Source organism: Protopterus annectens, chromosome 9.part0, assembly GCF_019279795.1.
Source record: "Protopterus annectens isolate FY-2018-M chromosome 9.part0, PAN1.0, whole genome shotgun sequence".
NCBI classification, from domain to species: domain Eukaryota; kingdom Metazoa; phylum Chordata; order Ceratodontiformes; family Protopteridae; genus Protopterus; species Protopterus annectens.
In genome coordinates, this window is record NC_056743.1 from 1459698194 (window position 1) to 1459720797 (window position 22604).

General features: G+C 36.5%; 1 protein-coding gene across 5 annotated transcripts in view; it reads left to right on the forward strand.

Moving 5' to 3' along the window:
- LOC122812119 (adhesion G protein-coupled receptor E2-like) overlaps nt 1-22604 on the forward strand; it is a 1702710-nt gene that overhangs the window by 709218 nt on the left and 970888 nt on the right. For all 5 annotated transcript variants that reach the window (XM_044084406.1, XM_044084405.1, XM_044084408.1 and 2 more), the window contains exon 7: nt 8298-8441. In XM_044084406.1, coding sequence (XP_043940341.1) covers nt 8298-8441 — 144 coding nt within the window. The remainder of the gene's footprint in view (nt 1-8297; nt 8442-22604) is intronic.

Genomic DNA, 22604 nt, shown 5'->3' on the forward strand with positions numbered 1-22604 from the left:
CATGATCCCCATATTACCATAGTATGCTATGCTAATGTATTCTGGCTTGTAGTCACAGATTTGTAGATTATATATTCACAAATATTTCAAGCCCATTGAGTGTTATGACCATTTACATCTTGTCAGTATCCCTCCTTCAGGCCATGCCTACTTTCTTCCAGAAGGGTTTAACAGTCAATCCTAGAATAACTTTGTGAATTCTCATTCTGTCATCTAGTTTGTGTTTAAACAATGACAGTGGGTCACATTGTTGAATAAAGAGATAGAACTTCTAGACTCTTGTTAGCCCTTTTGGTTAGGAATCTTTATGAATTTTCTAAGCATTTGATATGTTTAGGTGGCACATCCTGTAGGGAACATTATACTCAATAACTGGTCTGATCAATGCAGATATAGGGGACTGATTACCTTTTTAGAGCTTGAAGACATTCCTTTTGTAATTAGCTATAATACATAAAAGAATTTCATGATGGTCAGAAGAGATGATATTACTGACCCATGTTCTTAGGTCTCCGACTACATTTTCCTTTTCTTCTTTCCATGTTAACATGTCCATGACCTGTAACTCCTCTGGTACAAAGTCTGGCATTTCAAGCATATCACCTTCCTCTTCTCCAACATGTTTATCAGCCAGGGGAAATAGTGATTGCTTGTTGTAGCCTCTGTTGAAAACTAGCTTTGTTTTCTAGATCCGTCCTGCAAAGGTACATCCTTAGTCAAGTTATTTTGCACTTGCCATAATTTTATATGTATCATAAAATATTTTATACTTAAAACCATGTACATACAAATTTCTTAATGTGAATAATTAAATAAGAAGGTAAATATTCCAAAGTTAAGGTCACTGTTGCACATTTTAGTCTATTTGAAAAGGGGTTTCCTTTGCTCCTGTTTCGAAATGTAATGACACACTTGTGGAGTTAAAATGATTTCTTAGGAAAATTAATCTATATGTATTTTTTAATGGTACTAGTTTGGCCAGCTCAGTTTTATTAACGTAGAACAGTACTTTTATCCCTCCTGATGTCCCCTTAATTAATGTGTTTGAAAACTTATGTAGATGGGATATACATTGTCTAGGACAAACCACTCATTCTTACAATAATATCTTAACTAAAGATGAAAGAGTGGTCTTAAATATTCTCAAAAATGACAGGTCTATTAGGATCTTCAGACCAGACAAAGGAGGAGATGTATTAATGGATGCAACAGAATATTCTGGTAAGATGTTACAAATATTATTGGATGTTAAAAAATATGTATTAGTGTCAATTAATGAAGTCAACTTAGCCTATTGGAAAATACTTACATTTGGAGGAATTATTAATTCATTGGTATATTACATTTGAAAACTTGTGAATTTTTACATAATGAACAGTCTACAATACCAACTATCTTTGGTATCCCAAAGGTACATAAAGACATCTCAGATCCTCCCATGAGACCTATGGTGGCAGAATACATAGATAGGATGTTGAAAACTTTCATCAATGATTTTAATTGCATCTTAAAAGGCTCATGGGATTTTTTGAGACAGTAACCTTTGGAGCCACATACAAATAATTTCCTCATTGTGTGCAAAGATGTTATAGACCTCTTTGGGTGTATACCGTTAACACATGGACTAGCCAGCTTTCCGGACGCAGTAACGTATTGTTCCTCAGTATCAGCATTTGAATATACAATAATGATGAACTTTATTGAATTAGTTTTAGAGAACAATGTTGTTGCATTTGAAGGTGAATACTACAAATACACGGTCTAGCCATGGGAGGAATATGTGCCCCCAATATATGCTATATATGCTGATACAGTAATGTGGCCCTCGGGGCAACATATTTTATTTAAATGCCCATTCAAAAACAGATGGTCCCTCTACACCTGTTATTTGGATAATATCGTTATTTTATGGGCAGACACTAAAAGTAGACTACATGAATTCCTAACATACATCAATTCCACTACTTCATTCTTAAGATGTATGAGAGTCTTCAGTCAAATATTTAGATGTCATGAGCTACAAAACAGAAGGAAAACTACATTCCTCCATATATAGGAAGCCCACCTTCTCCAAGTCATACTTACATTTTTCTAACTCACCTTAATTTTCAAACCAAAAGTCCCTTGTAAAACGGCAATTTGTGAGAATTAGTAGAATGACTACTGAGGATACATAACTGTACACAGAATATGGCAATTTCTAAATATGTTCATGGAAAGGGGATACACAGTGAACTTTATGGAAAAAACAAGAGATGAAGTACTTTCATAAAGAAACTCTAGATTTATTCCCATCATAGGTCAATATGAGACACCAACTGTCAAATCAGTTAACCTCAATTTCAGTAGAAGTTTAATCCTCAGTTACCATCCTGTTAGCAAAGAAGTCAAAATGATAATTTCTAAGTATTGGAGTTTATTTAATCAGACAAGACATTATGGCAGCAAATGGGAGATAAACCTACTATTTTATATAAAAAGGTTTAAATTTAAAAAACATTTTTAAGAAATAGGTCTTGACAAACTCAAAGGTCATTCAGGGGATGAGAAAATACAGACAGTGTAAACAATGTTCGCTAATATTAGAAGCTCACAAAATAATTTGATGTACACCAAGAATAAGAGTGCCATTAGCCAACAGTTGTAATTGTACATCAAAAGGAATAGTTTACATTGCTGTTTTTGATCTGTGTAATGCATATTATACAGGTAAAATAGAGAGGGCACTGAATAGAAGGATTTATGAGCACTCTTACGATATACACAAGATAAATATGAATAACGCCCTCTACAAGCATACTATGCATTGTAAGATCCACATTAAATTTATGTCTGCAGTTTGAGAGAAAGTCAACTGAAACCCCAGAGGTGGCCTGCGGGACACTATATTTAGAATCCAAAGAGTTAAGATAGCAATTACACATCAACTCTCAAGACCCACCAGGACCAAATGAGCATGTGTGAACAGTTAGTGTACTTAAGCTTCAAGCTTTGGATTTGTAAAAAGTATAACAGCAAAAATGGTCATGTCTTTATAATCTTTATATATTGGTTTATTTTAGACAAATGAGTTCATGCAGTTGTGTTTAAGCTTTAAATGCAGAAATGATTTAATAATATAGTTTTGTTTAATATAGAAAACACAAGAGAGTGTCTTTTGGTGTTTTATCTCAAGGTGTTTACTTACTTATTATTCACGTTGTATGTACATGGTTTTAAAAGTATAAAAGATTTTCTAATACTTTTATTACTGCAAGTGCATTTTAAAAGTATTTTATGACAGTTTGATTTAATGATTGACTTTAGTAATTGATTTAATAATTGATTTAACTGACGTAGATGATTGCCATTATAAACAGTAGCACAAAGGTATAACAGGTAATTGGTTTTGAAGAAGTCTGTATTGAATTAAGAGACAGAAAGAAGTGCTTAACCTGTATCTGTGTAGGTTGGGTTTATGATTCACGATAGACTCTTTTCCTAGAGATTGAGTATTACATTGAAAGGATTATTTCTACACAGGTTTGGCATTGTTTTCACATTGACATTGTTGTTCACCTTTTAAGAGTTTGAATCAGATAATTCAGGGATGGGTGCAGTTCTTCAACTGCTATGGCTCCCCTTTAGCAGTTTGTTTAAGTTGAGGGATTTTCCAGAGCTCTATCATTTCACTCTATGGTTCTTTTTGTTTATTTGCTTCACATGTGTTACTGAGTTGGATGCGCAGCTGTGATGTGTTAGTAAAGGGGATGAACAGGAGACTCAGCAATGGGGCATGGCAGTTAGCTCAGAATCTAAAGGGTCTCCTGTGAGTTGTATGGGCTGCTGTTACTATGGTCCTCCTTTGAGCTACTTAGGGAGTAGCAACCAATAGTGTAATAATAAATGTGTGGTAAACACATCTATTTATTAAGACTGGTTACGAGCCTAACTCTTCTCAAAGGATTTTCACTATGCAAAGGGAGACATGTTATTCTATTATTTTGAAGCCATCTCAAAAGGGTCGAGAAGTATGTACTTTGTTCTAATAGTCACTATGGAAACTTAGTCTACATTGGAAACACTGTGGAGTGCTGACATACTCACATTTTAACGTTAATTTTATCCCTTATTTTGAAAGAACAAATTGCTGATTCTCCTGATAATGTTCATATATAGGAATAGAACAAGCAAATAATTAATTTGCACATCCACAGAAAATGAAATCATGGCAGGGGGCAAACAACACAACATGGTCAACTAGGATATCCTAGTACATAGGAGGAATGAGTGCAGGACCTATTGTGGCTTATTCAGGAAGAAAAGCTAAAAGTGTCTTTTATACATGAACTAAAGCTGAAATTATATAGTCAGTCAGGTATCAATAGGTACTAGCCATAATGGGTGCAGTAAGTGCTTAATAGGTACTGGGCATGGTGGGTGTCAGTAAGTGCTTAACAGGTACTGGCCATGGTGGGTGCAATTAGTGCTTAATAGGTACTGGCCATGGTGGGTGGCAGTAAGTGGAGCATGTTCCACAAAAAGAGTGGTGGCTGTCTTAGTTGATAGGTATACCAAATGGACATGAGAAGAAATAGGGACATATAAAGAGCAAAGATGAGTTACAGTTAAAGTGACAGTAACAGATTACTTCTCTTAGGAAATGTTTATGTTGCCACAGAGGATAATAATAATAATTCTTGTGTACATTCCATGAAGCAGTGTTGCAATTGGGAGAAGTGGTCTTCCCTGTTATTGTGGCAGGAGAGTTTAACATCATGTTAGATCCATTCTTAGGCTCCCTACAGTGGAAACTGCAACTCCCCAGAAATACACAAGATGTGCTGCTGAACAAGATGCTGTGTGACACATGGAGGCATTACATCCCACAGAGATTGACTCTAAAACCAATCCACCTGACTCTAAAACCAAAGAATATTTTTCTAATAATGGTTTGTGCTGGAAATGACCTGGAAAGGAAGCAGAGTATTTGCATATCCTTTGATCTTGTCCCATATCACACAGCAGTACTACCACAAGATCATAGCCACAGCTATCTGGGTAAGTAGATCCTTACTCCCACATCAGTCAGACACAGAATTTTGTCTGAGTTTGTGATTATAACATGATAAACATATTACCAACAGTATGAGACAGGTTAAATGTTGAGTTTTGTTGCTTGTGCAATTATGTTCAAATGTTGAAAAATTGTTCCAGAAGAAGAGTATAAAAAAAATGTTTCCCACAACACACACACACACACACACACACACACACACACACACACACACACACACACACACACACACACACACACACACTCAAATTTATACAGAAATTTAACCAAGATCTGAATATTTTAAAAACGTTGCCTGATATTTGAAATATTTTCCTATTCTATTAAGAACGACTTTTGATTTTTTTCTGAAATTGTTATCTGATGTTATGTACAATGGATTTGTTATTTTACCTACATCACGAGATGGGTTGCCAACTGACTTAAAGACATAACTCACACAGTAAGAATAGTGGGCTCCAGGTCCAACTCTAAACCAGTCACAAGTGGTGTCCCGTAAGGATCGGTCCTGGGACCCCTACTGTTCGGCATATACTTCTCAGAAGTACAGGCAAACACAGGAGGACTATGGCTAACCTAGTTCACCGATGACTACAAACTGGGAGCCATATTTGTCTCTCTGGCTGTCACGGACATCCTCCAAAAGGGCCTTACTCAGACGGACACCTGATGTCAAAGTCATGGCCTCAAGCTAAATGCCAATAAATGCATAGTCATCCCATTTGGGAAAAACAAAACACCGACGATTTACCACATAGGTGGCAGCCCCCTTAATACAGAAGAGGTAATAAGAGATCTGGGGACCCAGGTAGATAGCAATCTCTCCTTTGACAATCATATTGCCAAAGTAGTTAGGAAATCCTTCTATGTAGCCCATCTAATTACTAAAGGGTTCGCATCTAGAAATAAAGAGGTTATAGTGCCCTTCTACTTGTCACTCATTAGATCCATCATAGAGTACAATGGCCCATTTGGGATGTACCTCACAAGGCACTTCCAACAGCTGGAAAGACCACAAAAGTACCTCACTAAGAGGATTACTGGCCTCAAACATATGTCCTATGCAGCCCGGCTGAAAAAACTCCGGCTGTACTCAGTGGCATATCGCTTACTCAGAGGTGATCTCTGCCTGACTTACAAAGCCATGTCCAACTCAGAATTGATGGACATGCTCCACCTAAAGAAATCCAAATCACTGCAAGCCACACACTCTAGTGAGCTAAACCTCGCCACAACGATAAACAGAACATGCTGGAGGGATAGATTCCTGTCACAGAGACTCCCCATGCTTTGGAACAAAATTCCAAATTACATCATTCAGAGCCCCTTACTAACACTCTTCAAGAGAAACCTTGACGAGTGGATGGGTATTAGAAAATATACTCCTGGGATCACTTCATTTGCTCTGCTTGACAGACGATCAGTTAATTAATCAATGGGGTGGCGAAAGCCGACACACTGTGGCTAGGCTTATAAATGCCCTTGGGCAGATAGCCTAGTACCTACCTATGAACCTATGAACCTGGGAACTTTATGAGGAAGATTGTTTAAATAACATTGCATAGCCAATTTGGTTTTGAATTCTAATAATGTCAAGTTATATAATAGACATGGTTATCATTTGTAGATTAATTTATTTTTTGCCAAAAAGTAATTTTAGTAGTCATGATCATTGTTGTCTGTGTAGTACTACCGTTATCACTGTCTACTTGTAAAAAGTTTGAGTAAAAACACAGTCATGTCACAATAAAGACATGATAATATGCTTACATTTTTGCATCATTTTGTTAATCTTTATATTTTTTTTTTGTATTTGTTTTTCGAGCAGTATCCCACAATCCTATTCACAGTGGTAGGGTTTATATGCAAACGTTATGCTAATTACATGTACAGGTGTTTTTAGACCAGATCTACCTACCTTTCACAAACATTTGTATCTATTTTTAATTTCAGCAGGTGGAAAGATGTGCACAAGTATAGACAGACTGCATGGGCTTTATGGAATGCAGATAAATGCAGTGAAATATTCTACTGGGTTCCAATATGTTATGGTCTCATGACTGATTAGTTTAGAGTAATGTTTTACAAAAATCAATATATGAAGAATAATCCCTGTGATATAAAGACAAAGGCTATGGCTCCATAAACTGCCAACTGCAGATGGGTCTAGTTTATGCTGTTGTATAAATAGCAGTTAAGGGGCATGTATGTCTCAGAATCACCCAGAATTAAAGCCAAAGCTAAACAAGACTTTTCATCAGTAATTACCACTGGTAGGTTGTGCATTGTGTTGGAAGATGCACCCCCCTTGGTCACTCTCTTTCACACATGTAGACATACATAAATACATAAATACACACTTACAGACACCACACACACACACACACACACACACACACACACACACACACACACACACACACACACACACACACACACACACTTGTTCACTACTTTTTAGCTAGCTTCATAAACTTCCCTGCAGTGCGGTCTCTCCCACTGAGGATAGTGAAGGATTGCAGCATTTTAGTTGTGTTAATTTATGCAGCCAAGAGATTCACTAAATCCCTCGGCAGAGTAAATCTCTTCAACAGACATTTTGATGAGCCTATAACTAATTAGCATTAGCTGCTCCACTGGAATACCTCACTGTAATATAACCACTGTGATGACACACCATAACAGTTCTTTCAACCATGTAAAATCACTATGGCGGGGCAGTGTCTGAAATGGAAAAGGTCACCACAAGGGTTGTCCTCTTGCAGTAGAGCTTATCACCAGCACTAACCCTTTCTGACTCCCAGGGAATGTGTATATCATTTTAAGTCATAGCAAGAGTTAGTATGTTTTGTTCAATTAAAATTTGAATTAATGTACCTATAAGCAGTTAAACAACTTAATTATTTATGTCAAGTGGCCAGATTGGGCCTTGGCTCTTGATTAAAGCTTCAATGGAAAAACATCACTGTCTTTCTGCCTCATGTATCGTAAGCCTTCTGTCCCAGCTTTAGAGACTAGCCACTAAGGTCTCTAATTTAGGAATTCAGAACACACACAGCAGTATGATTGAATTTAATTATTTTTTGTTTGTTTGTTTTAGTGTTTCATTCTTCCATCACATTATTGTACTAATAACTGTAAATATCATATAAACTCATGGAGAGAAAGGCCCTTTGAAAAGTGAGTAAACACTGCGTATTTGAGAATGCCTACTACATTTACATGTTCACTATCTTTTCAGATGAAGATGAATGTAGTTCCAGTATCTGTCCTGAAAATGCAGAATGTCACAACACCATTGGAAGTTATTACTGCACATGCAATTCTGGATTTAAGAGACTCTCAGGGGCAGTTAACTTCACTGGTCAACAAGAAAAATGTGAAGGTAAGTATAATTTAATATTTATTTTTCAGTGTTATTACAAAGAAATGAAGCAAACATAGCTAGCCATCCATGTAACTCCTTTGAAATGCTGCAAACTGAGTCCATTAAAGTTGTTAGCATTTTCCTCCCCCATTGTCTCCTGGCCTCAGAGTTCTGTAACCAGTACTAGTACTAAGTTATCCTTGAGAGTGCAGCCAGACAGTGAGCATGCATGAGTGTGATAGCTAGTTTGTTTAGAAGTCTATCTAAGTTTAAGTTATTAAGACTCACTTCTGATGTGTTTGTACATAATAAAGCTGCTTGAACAGAACCAACAGATGTTTATCTGCTTTATTATCCTGACCAAACGAGCGACATGGTGTCAGAACCGAGATTCCAGAGACTGCTTTACAGAGCTGTGAGGTGCAGAGTTAACAGTGAAGGTAAACTAAGTGAACCGAGTACAAAAAATGGCCAGTAATGAACTAAAGGTAATGAAAACTTGCATGAACAATTTATTTTATTAAAAAGATAGAATGGAGTATTACAAGGGCACAGAATACACTATTAAGCAAGTGAGAGGCACAAAAAGTTTATTAATTAAATCAAATGTTTAAAATTAAGATATTTGATAAAGCAATTGCCAGAAAAGCACATAAGGGGTTTGGAATTACCTCAGAATTACAAAACGAGCATGTTTATAGAGTAAAACAAGCACAAGAAAAGTATAATGGGCATGAAAAAAGATTAAACAAACAAAACAAATATATAATAATGGACAAAAAGAGCACATTAAGCATAAATAAAGGAAGGTGACTGCATGTTTTTGGCAATATACTATATTTTGGCATAAACTACTATTTTACATTGATTGAAACTATTCAGGGTATAACCTGAGTTATCTGAAGCATCTCAAAGTGTGTAAAAGTGCTTACAGTGTGTGTTTATTACTGTGCATTTATTCAAAGAGTTTATTGTATACAAAGTACAACTATTTCATAAAGTGCAGTCAAAATGCAGCTATTTTGAAAAGTTACTTGTGCTAGGTCTGTCTATTGCAGAGTGCCACCATTACAGAGTGTTTCTTGCACTGTACAGCATTATTTAGCAAAGTGCAGCCATTTTGGGAAAGTTTCAGTGTGCTGTGTACTGTTTATTCACAAAGTGCAGCTACTTTGAAATGTTTTTTACTCTGAGCTTCTGCCCAGTTTATTTCGCACAGTTCATCTATCTTGAAATGTTTCTTACACTGATAAGAGATGATTTCTTACAGTACAGTGATTTCAAGAATATTCTTATGCTCAGGAGACTTATTTTGCAAAGTTCAGTTATTCAGGGGCGTGTTGTGCTATTGGGCATAGTTACAAGTTCTGGCATATATATTTATGTGTGCATGTTCATATAATTTTAAGTTGACTTGAGTTGCATTGTGTTTTACTATAATTTGTTGTCATGGCTGATGGATTTCAAAAACGATCACCACTTGTATTTGATCAGAATATGGCAGAGGATTGGAGAATATTTGAGCAAGAGTATGATATTTTTTATACAAGCAGCTTATTCTGACAAAGATGCGCACACCAGGGCATTCATTTTGCTAGACTTATCTTGGTCACAGGTCATTGAAATAGAGCCTTCATTTGTGTATGCACCAGCAGTGTATGAAGGAGAAGGGGAAAACCATCATATTGCTGTACAGGCTGAATCAAGGGAAGACCCAGAGTGTTTGAAATGCAAATTAAGGGAAATGTTCAACCCCCAGACTAATTTTACATTAGAGAAGCATTTGTTTTACACAACATATCAAAAGCCAGGAGAAACATTTGCAGCTTATATTACTGATCTGAGAAACAAAGCTAAAATATGTAGGTTTCATGATTTAAAGGATGAGTTAATAAAGGACAGGCTTGTGTGTGGTATCAATAGTGCTGCAGTGAGAAAGATTTTGCTTTGTGACAGTGACAATGCTGAGCAAAGCTACTGAGATTTATCAAATCAATAAAGTTACAGAAAGGTACACAGGTATGCATGCAAGTGATAAAAGCATGATTTCAGCAGGCTCCAGAGCAAGTGTAGACAGTATGTAACACATGGCTAGTAGAAGCAAATCTAAGCACATGGCAGTTGTAACTCCTGCAGGTGTGGCAGGTAAAAACCGTAGTTTTACAGCAAGTTTTAAGACTAGTTCAGTGAAAAGGACATGCTCAGTGCAGTACAAGGGTGAGTCAGCAAAAAACAAAATTTGCTTTATTGTTAACTGTTGCAATTGTGGTGCTAATCATGAGTCTAAAAGAAAAAAGTGGCATTTGGTCAGCAATGCCACAAGTGTAAATAATGGAAACATTTTCAAAAGTTTTGCAAATCAAGTAAACCTCACACATTTATAAAGAAGGGTCACCTAAAAAGCAAGTTGATTAGATAGATAGCTGCAACCCTACTTTCTACGTAGATGGTATATCAGTAATTGGTGAAAAGGTTGATGCAGTAAATTTGTTGGCAAGGAATGAAGTGTTTTGTACTGTCCAGATCAATGGTAAATCCACCAAGTTCAAAGTAGACACTGGTTCAAAGTGTAATGTTATGTCGGCAGACACATTTGCTAAGGTGAGAACTGGTGAGCAACTTAATGTGCCCAGTTGTGCGAAACTCACTGCTTATGGAGGTGAAGAATTCAAACCAAAGGCTCAATAGTGCTTTCATGTTATTTGGCTAGGAAATGCTACAGCTTGCTATTCTATGTAGTCTGAAGACCTGTGCAATCATTATTCAGAAACAGTTTGAGAATTAATCTGCTTTCCTTTACCAAAGAAGTTCATCATATAAGCACATGTCTCAGTTCCAATTCTACTAAAGTTATTTTCTAAGAGTATGCTGATGTTTTCGATGACAGGTTAGGCACACTTCCAGTTCTGTGTTTTATGAAGTTAGACCCAGAGGTTAGTCCCGTGGTCAGACCAGCAAGAAAAATTCTGATAGCTATGTAGAATAAAGTCAAAGCTCAGTTGGATAAAATGGTGCAGCAAGGTGTAATTTGTTTAGTTACAGAACCAAATGAATGGGTGTTGTCCATGGTAGCAGCCCACAAAAAAGACTCAGATGAAATCAGAATAAGCATTGACCCAAAAGATTTGAACAAAGAAATAAAGAGACAGCATCCTATGTGTACAGTCGAGGAAGTCGCAGCCCTAATACCAAATGCCACTGTTTTTTCTGTCTTGGATGCAAAAAGTTCATTTTGGCAAGTGATACTTGATCACAAATCTTCACTACTGACTACTTTCTGTACCCTATTTGGAAGATATAGATTCCTCAGGATGCCATTTGGAATAAATTCTGCAAGTGTCGTTTTTCAGCATGCAATGGAGCAAATTTTTTCAGGTTATCCTTGTGCCATAATAGTAGAGTATTTATTGGTTGAAGGCAATGGTGAAGCAGAGCATGATAGCAACCTCAGGAAAGTTCTAGACAGAGCACATGAAATGAATTGAAGCTTAATCCTGTGAAGTGCAAATTCAGACTACCAGAAGTTACATATGTAGGTAATTTATTTACTAGCACTGGCTTGTGAACAGACCCGTCAAAGCAAGCAGCCATTCTAGAGATGCCAGCACCATATAATGTTCAGGCTCTACAATGTTTTCTTAGTATAGTCAGCTATTTAGGCACATTTATACTAGACTTCAGTGAGCTGACAGCACCGAGCTGATGTGCAAAAACATTACATGGTCTTGTTTGGAACAGCACCAGAGAGCATTTGAAGACATTAAGCAGAAAATTGCCACCCCACCTACATTAAGATATTATGATGTCAATAAACCAGTAACTGTGATGCTTCAAAATTTGATCTTGGCACAATTATTCTTCAAGAAGGCAGACTAGTAGCCTATGCATCTAGAACTCTTACCCAAACTGAAATGCAATATGCTCAAATTGAGAAAGAACTTTTGGCAAAAGTATTTGCATGTTCAAAGTTTCATGATTAAATAAGAAGTATAAAAATTCCAACTGCGACCAGGTACCTCAGAAAGAAAATGAACCTCATAAAAACAGCAAAAAAGACACTGAGGTAAGGCTCCAGGGTATAAAAATTTAATATCCAAAAGACACAAAACACAAGCGCTTTCACCAAGTAGGCTTCTTCAGGTGTACTTAATTAAAATGGTAACATCTCAATTTATACTAATTGCCATTAAGTCTCCAAGTCATTCTTAAAGGCATATTACAGCAAAATACTCCTTGCATAAAGTCATAGTTTATGACATAAATACATACATATATAAACATACATAAAAATACTTAAAAATGCTTGTAAAAACATATGTCAAAACATATGTACATTCAAAAAAGACTATTTCATCTACGCAATGGTTTATTCTTTAAAACTGGTCTCAAGGGAATATTTTCATTTAAACCATGTCCTGTGGTTGCTCTAAGTCTGATTATCCATCTTGCTTCTACATTTTCAGTGTGTATCTTGACATCCCCTCCTCGTATACTTTCAGTTATTCTACCTATAGCCTTAAAAGAAAATACACGTCGCATACTAGTATCACTAATATGTCTGGCAAGAGCATTAAAAGTACTATCTTTCCTTATATGATACACGTGTTCCCTAATTCTATCTTTGAAGTTTCTATAAGTTTTACCTACATAGAACTTTCTGCAGGTGTTACATGTAGCAAGGTAGACAATATGCTAGGAATCACATCTAGCATTGACATTAAAATTATAGATCTCTTGAGTATCCGGATGCTGATAAGTTATATTTGTATCTATAAAACTACAAAAGTTACATTTACCACACGGTCTACTACCTTTAGCAGTGCTTAGTACAGTGTTTGGGTTTGGATAACATAACTGCCTACGTAAAGATTTCTGATTCTTAAAAGTAAACTGTGGTCTAACTCCTATATACTTACTAATTTGTGCATCAGAGCTTAAAATATTCCAATTTCTATTAATGATGTTAGTGTAATATTTTATGTCCCTAGAATAACTAAAAGATAGTCTCAAAGGTTGTGAATTATTCGCACTCTCGGTGTTCTTATTAACTGCCGTATAATTAGAGAAATAAGGCTTAGCTTTACTTTGCCTCATTTTCATTACATTTTGTAACCCTTGGTCAATAAGGTTCAGTTCATAACCTCTTTCTCTTAACTCATCTTGAACTTTACTAAGCTGTACATCAAAGTCTGTAACATCAGCATTTAATCTGGATGCTCTAAAGAACTGATTTTGTGCTACATTCTTGAATATAAACTGGGGATGCATGCTATCTCTATTAAGTAAATTATTAATACGGCATTCCTTCCTATATAACCTGACATTAAAGTGACCATTCAGGTCCTGCAACACGGTAACGTCCAGAAAATTAACTTCCCTATAAGAGTGATTCACTGTAAACCTCAAGAAGCTCGTAGTAGTGTTCATATATTCAACAAAAGTTTCAAGCTCATCAACTGTACCCCCCCAAACTAAAAAAGGTCATCCACAAATCTGCGGAAGAATCTTATCTTTTCTTTAAGGGTGACATTCTCTAGTATCACTTGCTCCCATCCCAACATCACAGCATTAGCATAGCTGTTGGCGCAAGAAGTCCCCATGGCAACTGCTTGACGTTGCCAATAATATTTATCTTGAAAAATAAAAATATTAGTTTCTAGAACTAACTTCAATAACAGTCGTACAGATTCTGTAAAATTACTGTCATATTTCCCACTTGCAACCAACAATTTAATGACACTATTGATGCCATAATCATTGGGTATGACCGTGAACAAAGAAGTTACATCAAGTGTAACCAGCAACAATTGTATACTTGTATCTTGTACTCTATCATGAATAAATGTATACAAGTCTTTAACAAACTGTTCAGTGTCTTTTAAAATGTGACAAGTTTCATTAATCAATGGTCTCAATGTTTTCTCTAGAAAACTGGAGACTGATTCAGTGCACCAATTTCTACCAGCTACTATAGGTTTCATGGGAGGGTCTGTCATACTCTTATGTATTTTGGGTAGACCTTGAATAATGGGTATAGTGGGGCTGGTAATCAGAAAATAATTATATAAACTAACATCTAACAAATTCGCTGTGAGCATGTCCTTCAGTTGTTTATGTATGATACTAATAATTCTATTAACATGCGCTTTACTTATAACTTTATAAAACATATCATCACTTAACATCAGGAACATTCTTTTAGCATAATCATCTTTATCTAAAACAACAGTGGGCCCTCCTTTATCAGCTGGGCGTATCATAATCATAGAATTAGTCTGCAAGTTCTTTAATGCTAAACGTTCATCAGTTTTCAAATTGTGCCACTTCTTACTATCATACTTTGTATTCAAGTCATAAAAAACTTTATATGCATCATCTATGCACACTTTTTCAAAAGCAGTCAATAATAGGTTCAATTGAGGCATATAAGTACTAGGTTTTCTAAAAATATTAACTTTGCTACTATTGTTATTATCATACAACAACTTAAGCATTAAATTCCTAGTAAACAGTTTAATATCAAGCACAACATTAACAATATGAGAGTCCATGGTTGGAATAAACGACAGTCGGTTATTCAAGACATTATGTTCAGCTTTAGAGAGTTTATACCTAGATAAATTAATAACTAATTTTTCATGTTGAGAAATGCCTTCTTTATATTGTACAGCCTCACCAAGCTGTCCGTTTGTTTCCATTTGTTCCTTGTTGTGCTTCTCCCCTTGGCTCTGTCTGATCCATCCTTCCTCTGCCTCGACTCGCAGATCTGCTCCTTGTTGCTAATGGAAATTGCAGTCCCATAGGACGTGGACTGCCTAAAAAAGGGGATGTTGCTGGTTGCAACTCATCATTGCCTTTCTGTATACTACCATTGATCACACGATGGACCTGGGCCTGGGCTACTAGAATTTCCTTTTTAGGGACTACTGTTTCATTCAAAGAGCGGTTGCAACCTAATTCAATAGTTGCGGGACTCCTCCTATCCAGTTCCTCATGCACACTCTCAGTCTCAGGATTCATCATAACAATAAGATTCGTCTCAGCAGGATTCAATGAAGCTCGACTTGTCGGTACAGTACCACGGCCAGTACCATTTCTATTAGAACCAACCAAAGGGACTGCTCTCGGCCACATAAACACCTGACCTGCAGAGAAGTCCATTCTATCTCTTTGCAATTTTTAAAGTTTAACTTGTGTTAACCTACGAACATAGGCAAACACATTGTCAAGCATGTCATTAAAAGGTTTAGTAAGCACACTTGGTTCATACTTGGCACAAATGCCTAGATATTTAGATTTAACCATGGACAATAACTTCAATTCTTCTTTCTCAGCTGATTCAATCAATAACTTTAAATATCCAAAACTAGTCTGGCTATTAAGTTTCTGCCAGGTGGAAAGCAAAACAGGGTCACAGTCTTCCTGAGCAGGCATTTTTAAAATTCTTAGACCCCTAGGAATAATATCTTCAGATACACAGGTCTGTAGATGGTATTTCTCAAACTGAGTCCTTTTTAACTTCAGTAGATCTTTCTCAATCATAAATAACTCACTTTTCAGTGCAACATAATCAATATTAACAGTATCTTCATTCTCTAGAAGAGCACTGCCACATATCAAGGGATTATGCTTTTCGCTCACCTTAGAGATAAACTGACTCACATTATTGTTTGTCCATAAGTCATTCAAAATAGGTGTATAGTCCAATTCAATGTCTTCCATATTAAGAGCAGTGCCTGTTGCCATAATCCTGGTTCTGTTGAAACAGCAAAGAGATGAATAAATAAGAAGTATAAAAATTCCAACTGTGACCAGGTACCTCAGAAAGAAAATGAACCTCGTAAAAACAGCAAAAAAGACACTGAGGTAAGGCTCCAGGGTATAAAAATTTAATATCCAAAGGACACAAAACACAAGCACTTTCACCAAGTAGGCTTCTTCAGGTGTACTTAATTAAAATGGTAACATCTCAATTTATACTAATTGCCATTAAGTCTCCAAGTCATTCTTAAAGGCATATTACAGCAAAATACTTTGTGCATAAAGTCATAGCTTATGACATAAATACATACATATATAAACATATATAAAAATACTTAAAAATGCTTGTAAAAACATATGTCAAAATATATGTACATTCAAAAAAGACTATTTCATCTACGCAATGGTTTATTCTTTAAAAGTGGTCTCAAGGGAATATTTTCATTTAAACCATGTACTGTGGTTGCTCTAAGTCTGATTATCCATCTTGCTTCTAAGTTTTCAGTGTGTATCTTGACATCAATGCTAGATGTGATTCCCAGCATATAGTCTACCTTGCTACATGTAACACCTGCAGAAAGTTCTATGTAGGTAAAACTTATAGAACCTTCAAAGATAGAATTAGGGAACATGTGTATCATATAAGGAAAGGTAGTACTTTTAATGCTCTTGCCAGACATATTAGTGATACTAGTATGCAACATGTATTTTCTTTTAAGGCTATAGGTAGAATAACTGAAAGTATACGAGGAGGGGATGTCAAGATACACACTGAAAACTTAGAAGCAAGATGGATAATTGTTGCAGTGTTCTCTGAGTCTCCCCTCAGTTGATAATAAAAGTACTCCTATTAACTAAAAAAGATAACTCTGTTAGTAACTCTTTCTATTCTTCCTACATCTCTAATATCCCCCCCCCCTGTATTTAAGCAAATACCTCAGGTGATGTTGTACAAGTTTCAGTTAAAACACCTATTGAAAACATACTTGTGTTCCTGCTCATATCCTGGCTAGACAAAAAAATCCTATCCATCTGCACAGTGTATTCTAAAGTATGTTAAACCTCACCTTACCTAAAAACATGACACTGACATGTTATCTCTCTCTCTCTCTCTCTCTCTATATATATATATATATATATATATATATATATATATGTGTGTAAATATATATACAGCCCATGTTTCTATCATTCTTTCTTCCTAAACCACATACTTTCATTTTCCTTTTCCTTACCACTTCCAGCCCTCATCCTTGCTTTCAACTTATCTTGGCCTACTAACTTGATTTGTTCTCTTAATATCCTTTCATCCCTTTTCAAATCATATCCCTTTTATGCCTTCCTCTATCCAACCACAAACCATATACAGGCACCTTATAACCTGTCTTCATGACAATAATCCTACATCCTCTTATGCAAAATTACCCAGCATTCCCCTGACTCAGCTTAACTACTAACCATCCATTTCATCCTCTACCACAACCAATGCATGATCCAACAAATTTCTGTGATGGTAAATCTACCTATGCCCTTGGTGTTCCCTCCAAAACTTGTCTTCTTACTTAACTCCTCCTGTACACTGCTGTATAACTATCACTTCCAGAAACACATTATTTAAAATCTTTTTCCCCTCAGACTTAATTTTTTAAAAGATTGATTTCACAACTTTCTCTTTTTTCCTTCCACTTCATTTGTTTTGAACTGTTACTGTACTTGTATATTAGACTTTATTCATGACTTACAAAATGTCTTACCTGTTGATATGTTCTGCTGTCTTTTGCAAAACCATGTATATCTTTTACTATGTGCTCTATTTGCATTCATTTTATTAAAGTGCTTAAAGTCATTGCAATTTTCTTATGTGCTTTTTGTACCTTTTATATATGTATATATACTTGGAGCTTTCCTGCCTAGGTCTCTGCTAAAACATGGCAGCCTATTCCCAGATGGGCAGTCCTGATAAAAAAATGCCAATACATAAAATAAAATAAATACATTTAGTTATGTTATTTAGCAGCTGTCGATGATTAGTCTTTTTAAATTTCTCAAAACAAAGAGGTATTTGCAGGGTAAAAACTACCCATTTCAAAGGAAAAGACAACATGTTTTTGGTCTGATTTAATGCTGGACATTGATACATGGGAAAGTGTGAAAGAAGAGGGACAGATTAGTTAGGCTGAGATCAAGGATATTGTGGATATTCAGTCCCCTAGGAGGGAAGTTAGCTATTTATTTAAGGAAGTAGCATTTATAAAGTCAAGAAAGCCAAAGTATAGACAGATAATTGAGGTCACCTAGTGCAATAGCTTTTGGATTTAGGGGGATTTTGGCTAAGACATTCACCTATCATACTCAACAGAGGACATGGAGAGTAATATATAGTTAGCCATAAAAAGTGGTTTCTTAATGTTATTTATTTAGCCTTTTCAAAAGATTAGAATGCCATATTCTTGGGACCAAAACATTCCAGGCTGCCCGGTTATTAATGCCAAATATGACCCGTATAAATAGGATTATGAAGAATCTGTTGGGAGATTAATAGGCTCCATGACAAATTCTGATACTTTCCTATAATTGCCATGCCAGTAAGTATGACAGGCACTAAACCTAGGAATAGATGACATGCTTTCATTATAGTAAAACCATGCTGACATACACACATATACGAATGCATTTCAGTTGCAGTAGGGTCTCAAATTTGTTTTTTTTTTAGATAAGACTCATGGCATTGTGAGTCAGTTTAATGCTTTCTGGTTTAGAACTAAGATGCAATGTTGAGTAGATGGACTCTGCCTTAAAATGCAGGCAACAAAGGCTGTACTCAGAATGAACAAACCCTGGCAAGACATATGCAAGCCATCTTGTCAAAACAGGAAGACTATACAGCCATCTCATCTCTTTCTGTCTCATACTGAACTCACATCGAATGGCAATAGCTAAATAACCAATTATTGGAGCTTATTATCTCTGCATTATTCTAGGTGATGGCAGATTACAAAACAAGGCAGGGTATTTCTTGTTTTTGACACACAGAGCAAGTTGTCTTACATCCTCTGCATGCTCTCTTACATAGAAAACCTAACAATCATTCACCAAGAAACATGACAAGTTCATAATCATATTTTTCAGGATGGATGGATCTCAGGTACCTTATGACATTTCAGACTCTGGCTCCAGAAAGACATGTAGTCATGACCTTGTTCTTATCCAGATTGCTGGGTGTGGTATCAGTGTGTCCATAATGGAGTTTCCTATTACTAAAAGAATTAAAAAAGGCATAAGTAGACTTAGTAGACTTTAACAGCTTGGTGTCAGCACCCAGGTGACTGTTAGACATATGTATAGTGAATGTTTAGTTTTGGACATAGAAATGTTAGTGTTTGATCTAATAACTAAGGGTTCTTTAGTGTATTATAATGGTTAGACAGTGTCCTCTTGACAAATGTAATATAAGTAGGTGTTTTGGAGTTTATCTGTGCAGTAAAGGAGTGAGTATGATGCTTAAAAATGAGGTTTCATTTGAGTGGTAGGCCACCAAGTTCATCTTTCACAGTTTGTATTTTCTTAAGTTAGCAATAAAATGCTTTTGGTAAGTATGAGGCAGTTACTGCATTGCTTCAAAGTACAAACTGCTAAATGGCTGGCCACAGAAGGAGCAAGTGCTGAGTAAGATTCTATATTAGCCAATAGAGTTTAATGAGTTGTAAGTAATGAAGCTGGATTAAATCCTCTTATCCTATAGTACTGTTTTTGTAATTAGTGTAGCCTTAGAATTTTACACATACATAGATTGAATTCCAGCTGACGAACTCAATCTAGCCAGACAGGCTTCCAAGTCAATTTAAGGGAATTAACCCAGTCCTCCAATCTACTCAGGGAACATTATCCATGGTTGAATAATAGGACTGGACTATATGGTGTCAGAATCTAAAACATTTCAAAAAATCTTACAAAATTATTAAATTATTAACCATGTATCATGCCTTCTCATGCCCTTTAATGCTTTGTCTGGTAGATGACTAGAGGATGCTCAGCGGAGGCCAGAGTGGATTACTTGTTACAAGACAACTGAAATAAAATGAAGAGATTCTTTTTGCCACAGCGCTCACCTACCTTTGTTGGATGTTCTTCACAAATAAAGCTTTTGAAAACCAAAAGGAAGACTTCAGTGGTTTTATTCAACTTTTGAAATAGGAAAATAGGAGATTGGTGATCATGGATTGGGTTTATTCTCTTAAATTGACTTGGAAGCTTGTCTGACAAGACTGAGTTCATCAGCTGGAATTCAATCTATATATGTGTATTTTTTAGTTAGTATCACTTTTGCGATTCAAGCTCAGAGAAGCCTTGGGGGGCAGTCTCTCAACTTGAGAATCCCCAGTGATTATTTTCTGATTGATTAAAGACTTAAAATTATAAAACAGATTATGCTAGTATAAAGATAAGAATATGGGCAACAGAATAGTAAAGAATATGTAAGGATAAGAAAATGGGTGTGGTAAGCAAAGAGTCAGGAATAGCAATGGTAGTCCTCTGAAAGATAGGTTAGCAATACAAATGATAAGTAAAAGAACAGAATAAGCTAGGCTGGGATCAGAGTATTACATATAGCAGGCATCCTTGATAGATCAGGAGTACTGTGAATAAAGACAATAAATGAAGTATAACAAAGGTTAACAGCAGCAGTCAGAAGTGCAACACAACATCAGTAGCCAGGCAATAAATCCCATGTAACAAAATCAGCAGCAGTTATCAAAAGTGCAACACAACAGCAGTAATCAGAAGTGCAGCACAGCAGTGCAATAATCAGACATGCAGCACAACAGTGCGATAATCAGAAATGCAGCACAACAGCTGTAATCAGAAGTGCAGCACAACAGTGCAATAATCAGAGGTGCAACACAACAGCACAGTAATCAGAAGTGCAGCACAGCAACAATAATCAAAAGTGCACACAACAGTGCAGTAATCTTAGGTGGTGCATAACAGCAAAATAATCAGAAGTGCAGCACAACAGCAGTAACCAGAAGTACAGCACAACAGCTCAGTAATCAGAAGTACAACACATCACAGCAATCAGAAGTGCAGCACAACAGCACAGTAATCAAATGTGCAACACATTGTAGTAATCAGAAGTGCACACAATACTGCAATAATGAGATGTGCAGCACGGCAGCGTAGTAATCAGAAGTACAGCACAGCAGCAGTAATCAGAAGTGCAGTACAACACAGCAATAAACAGAAGTGTGGCACAATAGTGCAATAATCAGAGTTGAAGCACAGCAGCATTAATCAGAAGTACAACACAACTGAGCAATAATCAGAAGTCCAGTATGATGACACAGTAATCAGAAGTTCAGCATAACAGCAGTAATTAGAAGTGCAGCACAGCAACAGTAATCAGAAGGGCAACACAACAGTGCAGTAATCAGAAGTGCAGAATAACAGTGCATTAATCAGAAGTGCAGCAAAACAGAGCAATAATTAGAAGTGCAGCATAACAGTGCAATTATTGGAAGTACAGCACAACAACACAGTAATCCGAAGTGCAGCACATCAGTACAAAAATTGGAAGTGCAGCACAACAGCAGTAATCAAAAGCACAGTACAACAGCAGTAATCAGAAGTGCAGTACAACAGTACGGTAATCAGACATGCAGCACAACAGCAGTAATCAGAAGCACAGCGCAACAGCAGTAATCAGAAGTGCAGTACAACAGCACAGTAATCAGACATGCAGCACAACAGCAGTAATCATAAGCGCAGCACAACAGCAGTAATCAGAAGTGCAGCACAGCAGCAGTAATGAGAAGTGCAGTACAACAGCACAGTAATCAGACATGCAGCACAACAGCAGTAATCAGAAGCACAGCACAACAGCAGTAATCAGAAGTGCGGTACAGCAGCAGTAATCAGAAGTGCAGCACAGCAGCACGGTAATCAGAAGTGTAGCACAGCAGCAGTAATCAGAAGTGCAGCACAACAGCAGTAATCAAACGTGCAGCACAACAGCAGTAATCAGAAGTGTACCACAGCAGCAGTAATCAGAAGTGCAGCATAACAGTGCAATAACCAGAAATGTACATGCAACAATGCAGTAATCAGAAGTGCTGCATAACAGCACAGTAATCAGAAGGTCAGCACATCATCAGTAATCAGATGGGGAGCACAGCAGCAATAATCAGAAGTGCAGCACAACAGTGCAGTAATCAGAAGTGCAGTACAACAGTGCAATAACTAGATGTGCTGCACAAAAGCAGTAATCATAGGTGCAGTACAACAGCATAGTAATTAGAGGTGCAGCACAACAGCACAGTAATCAGAAGTGTAAAACAACAGCAGTGATCAGAAGTGCAGAGCAACATCAGTAGTCAGAAGTACAGCACAGCAGTAACCTGAAGTGCAGCACAACAGTGCAAT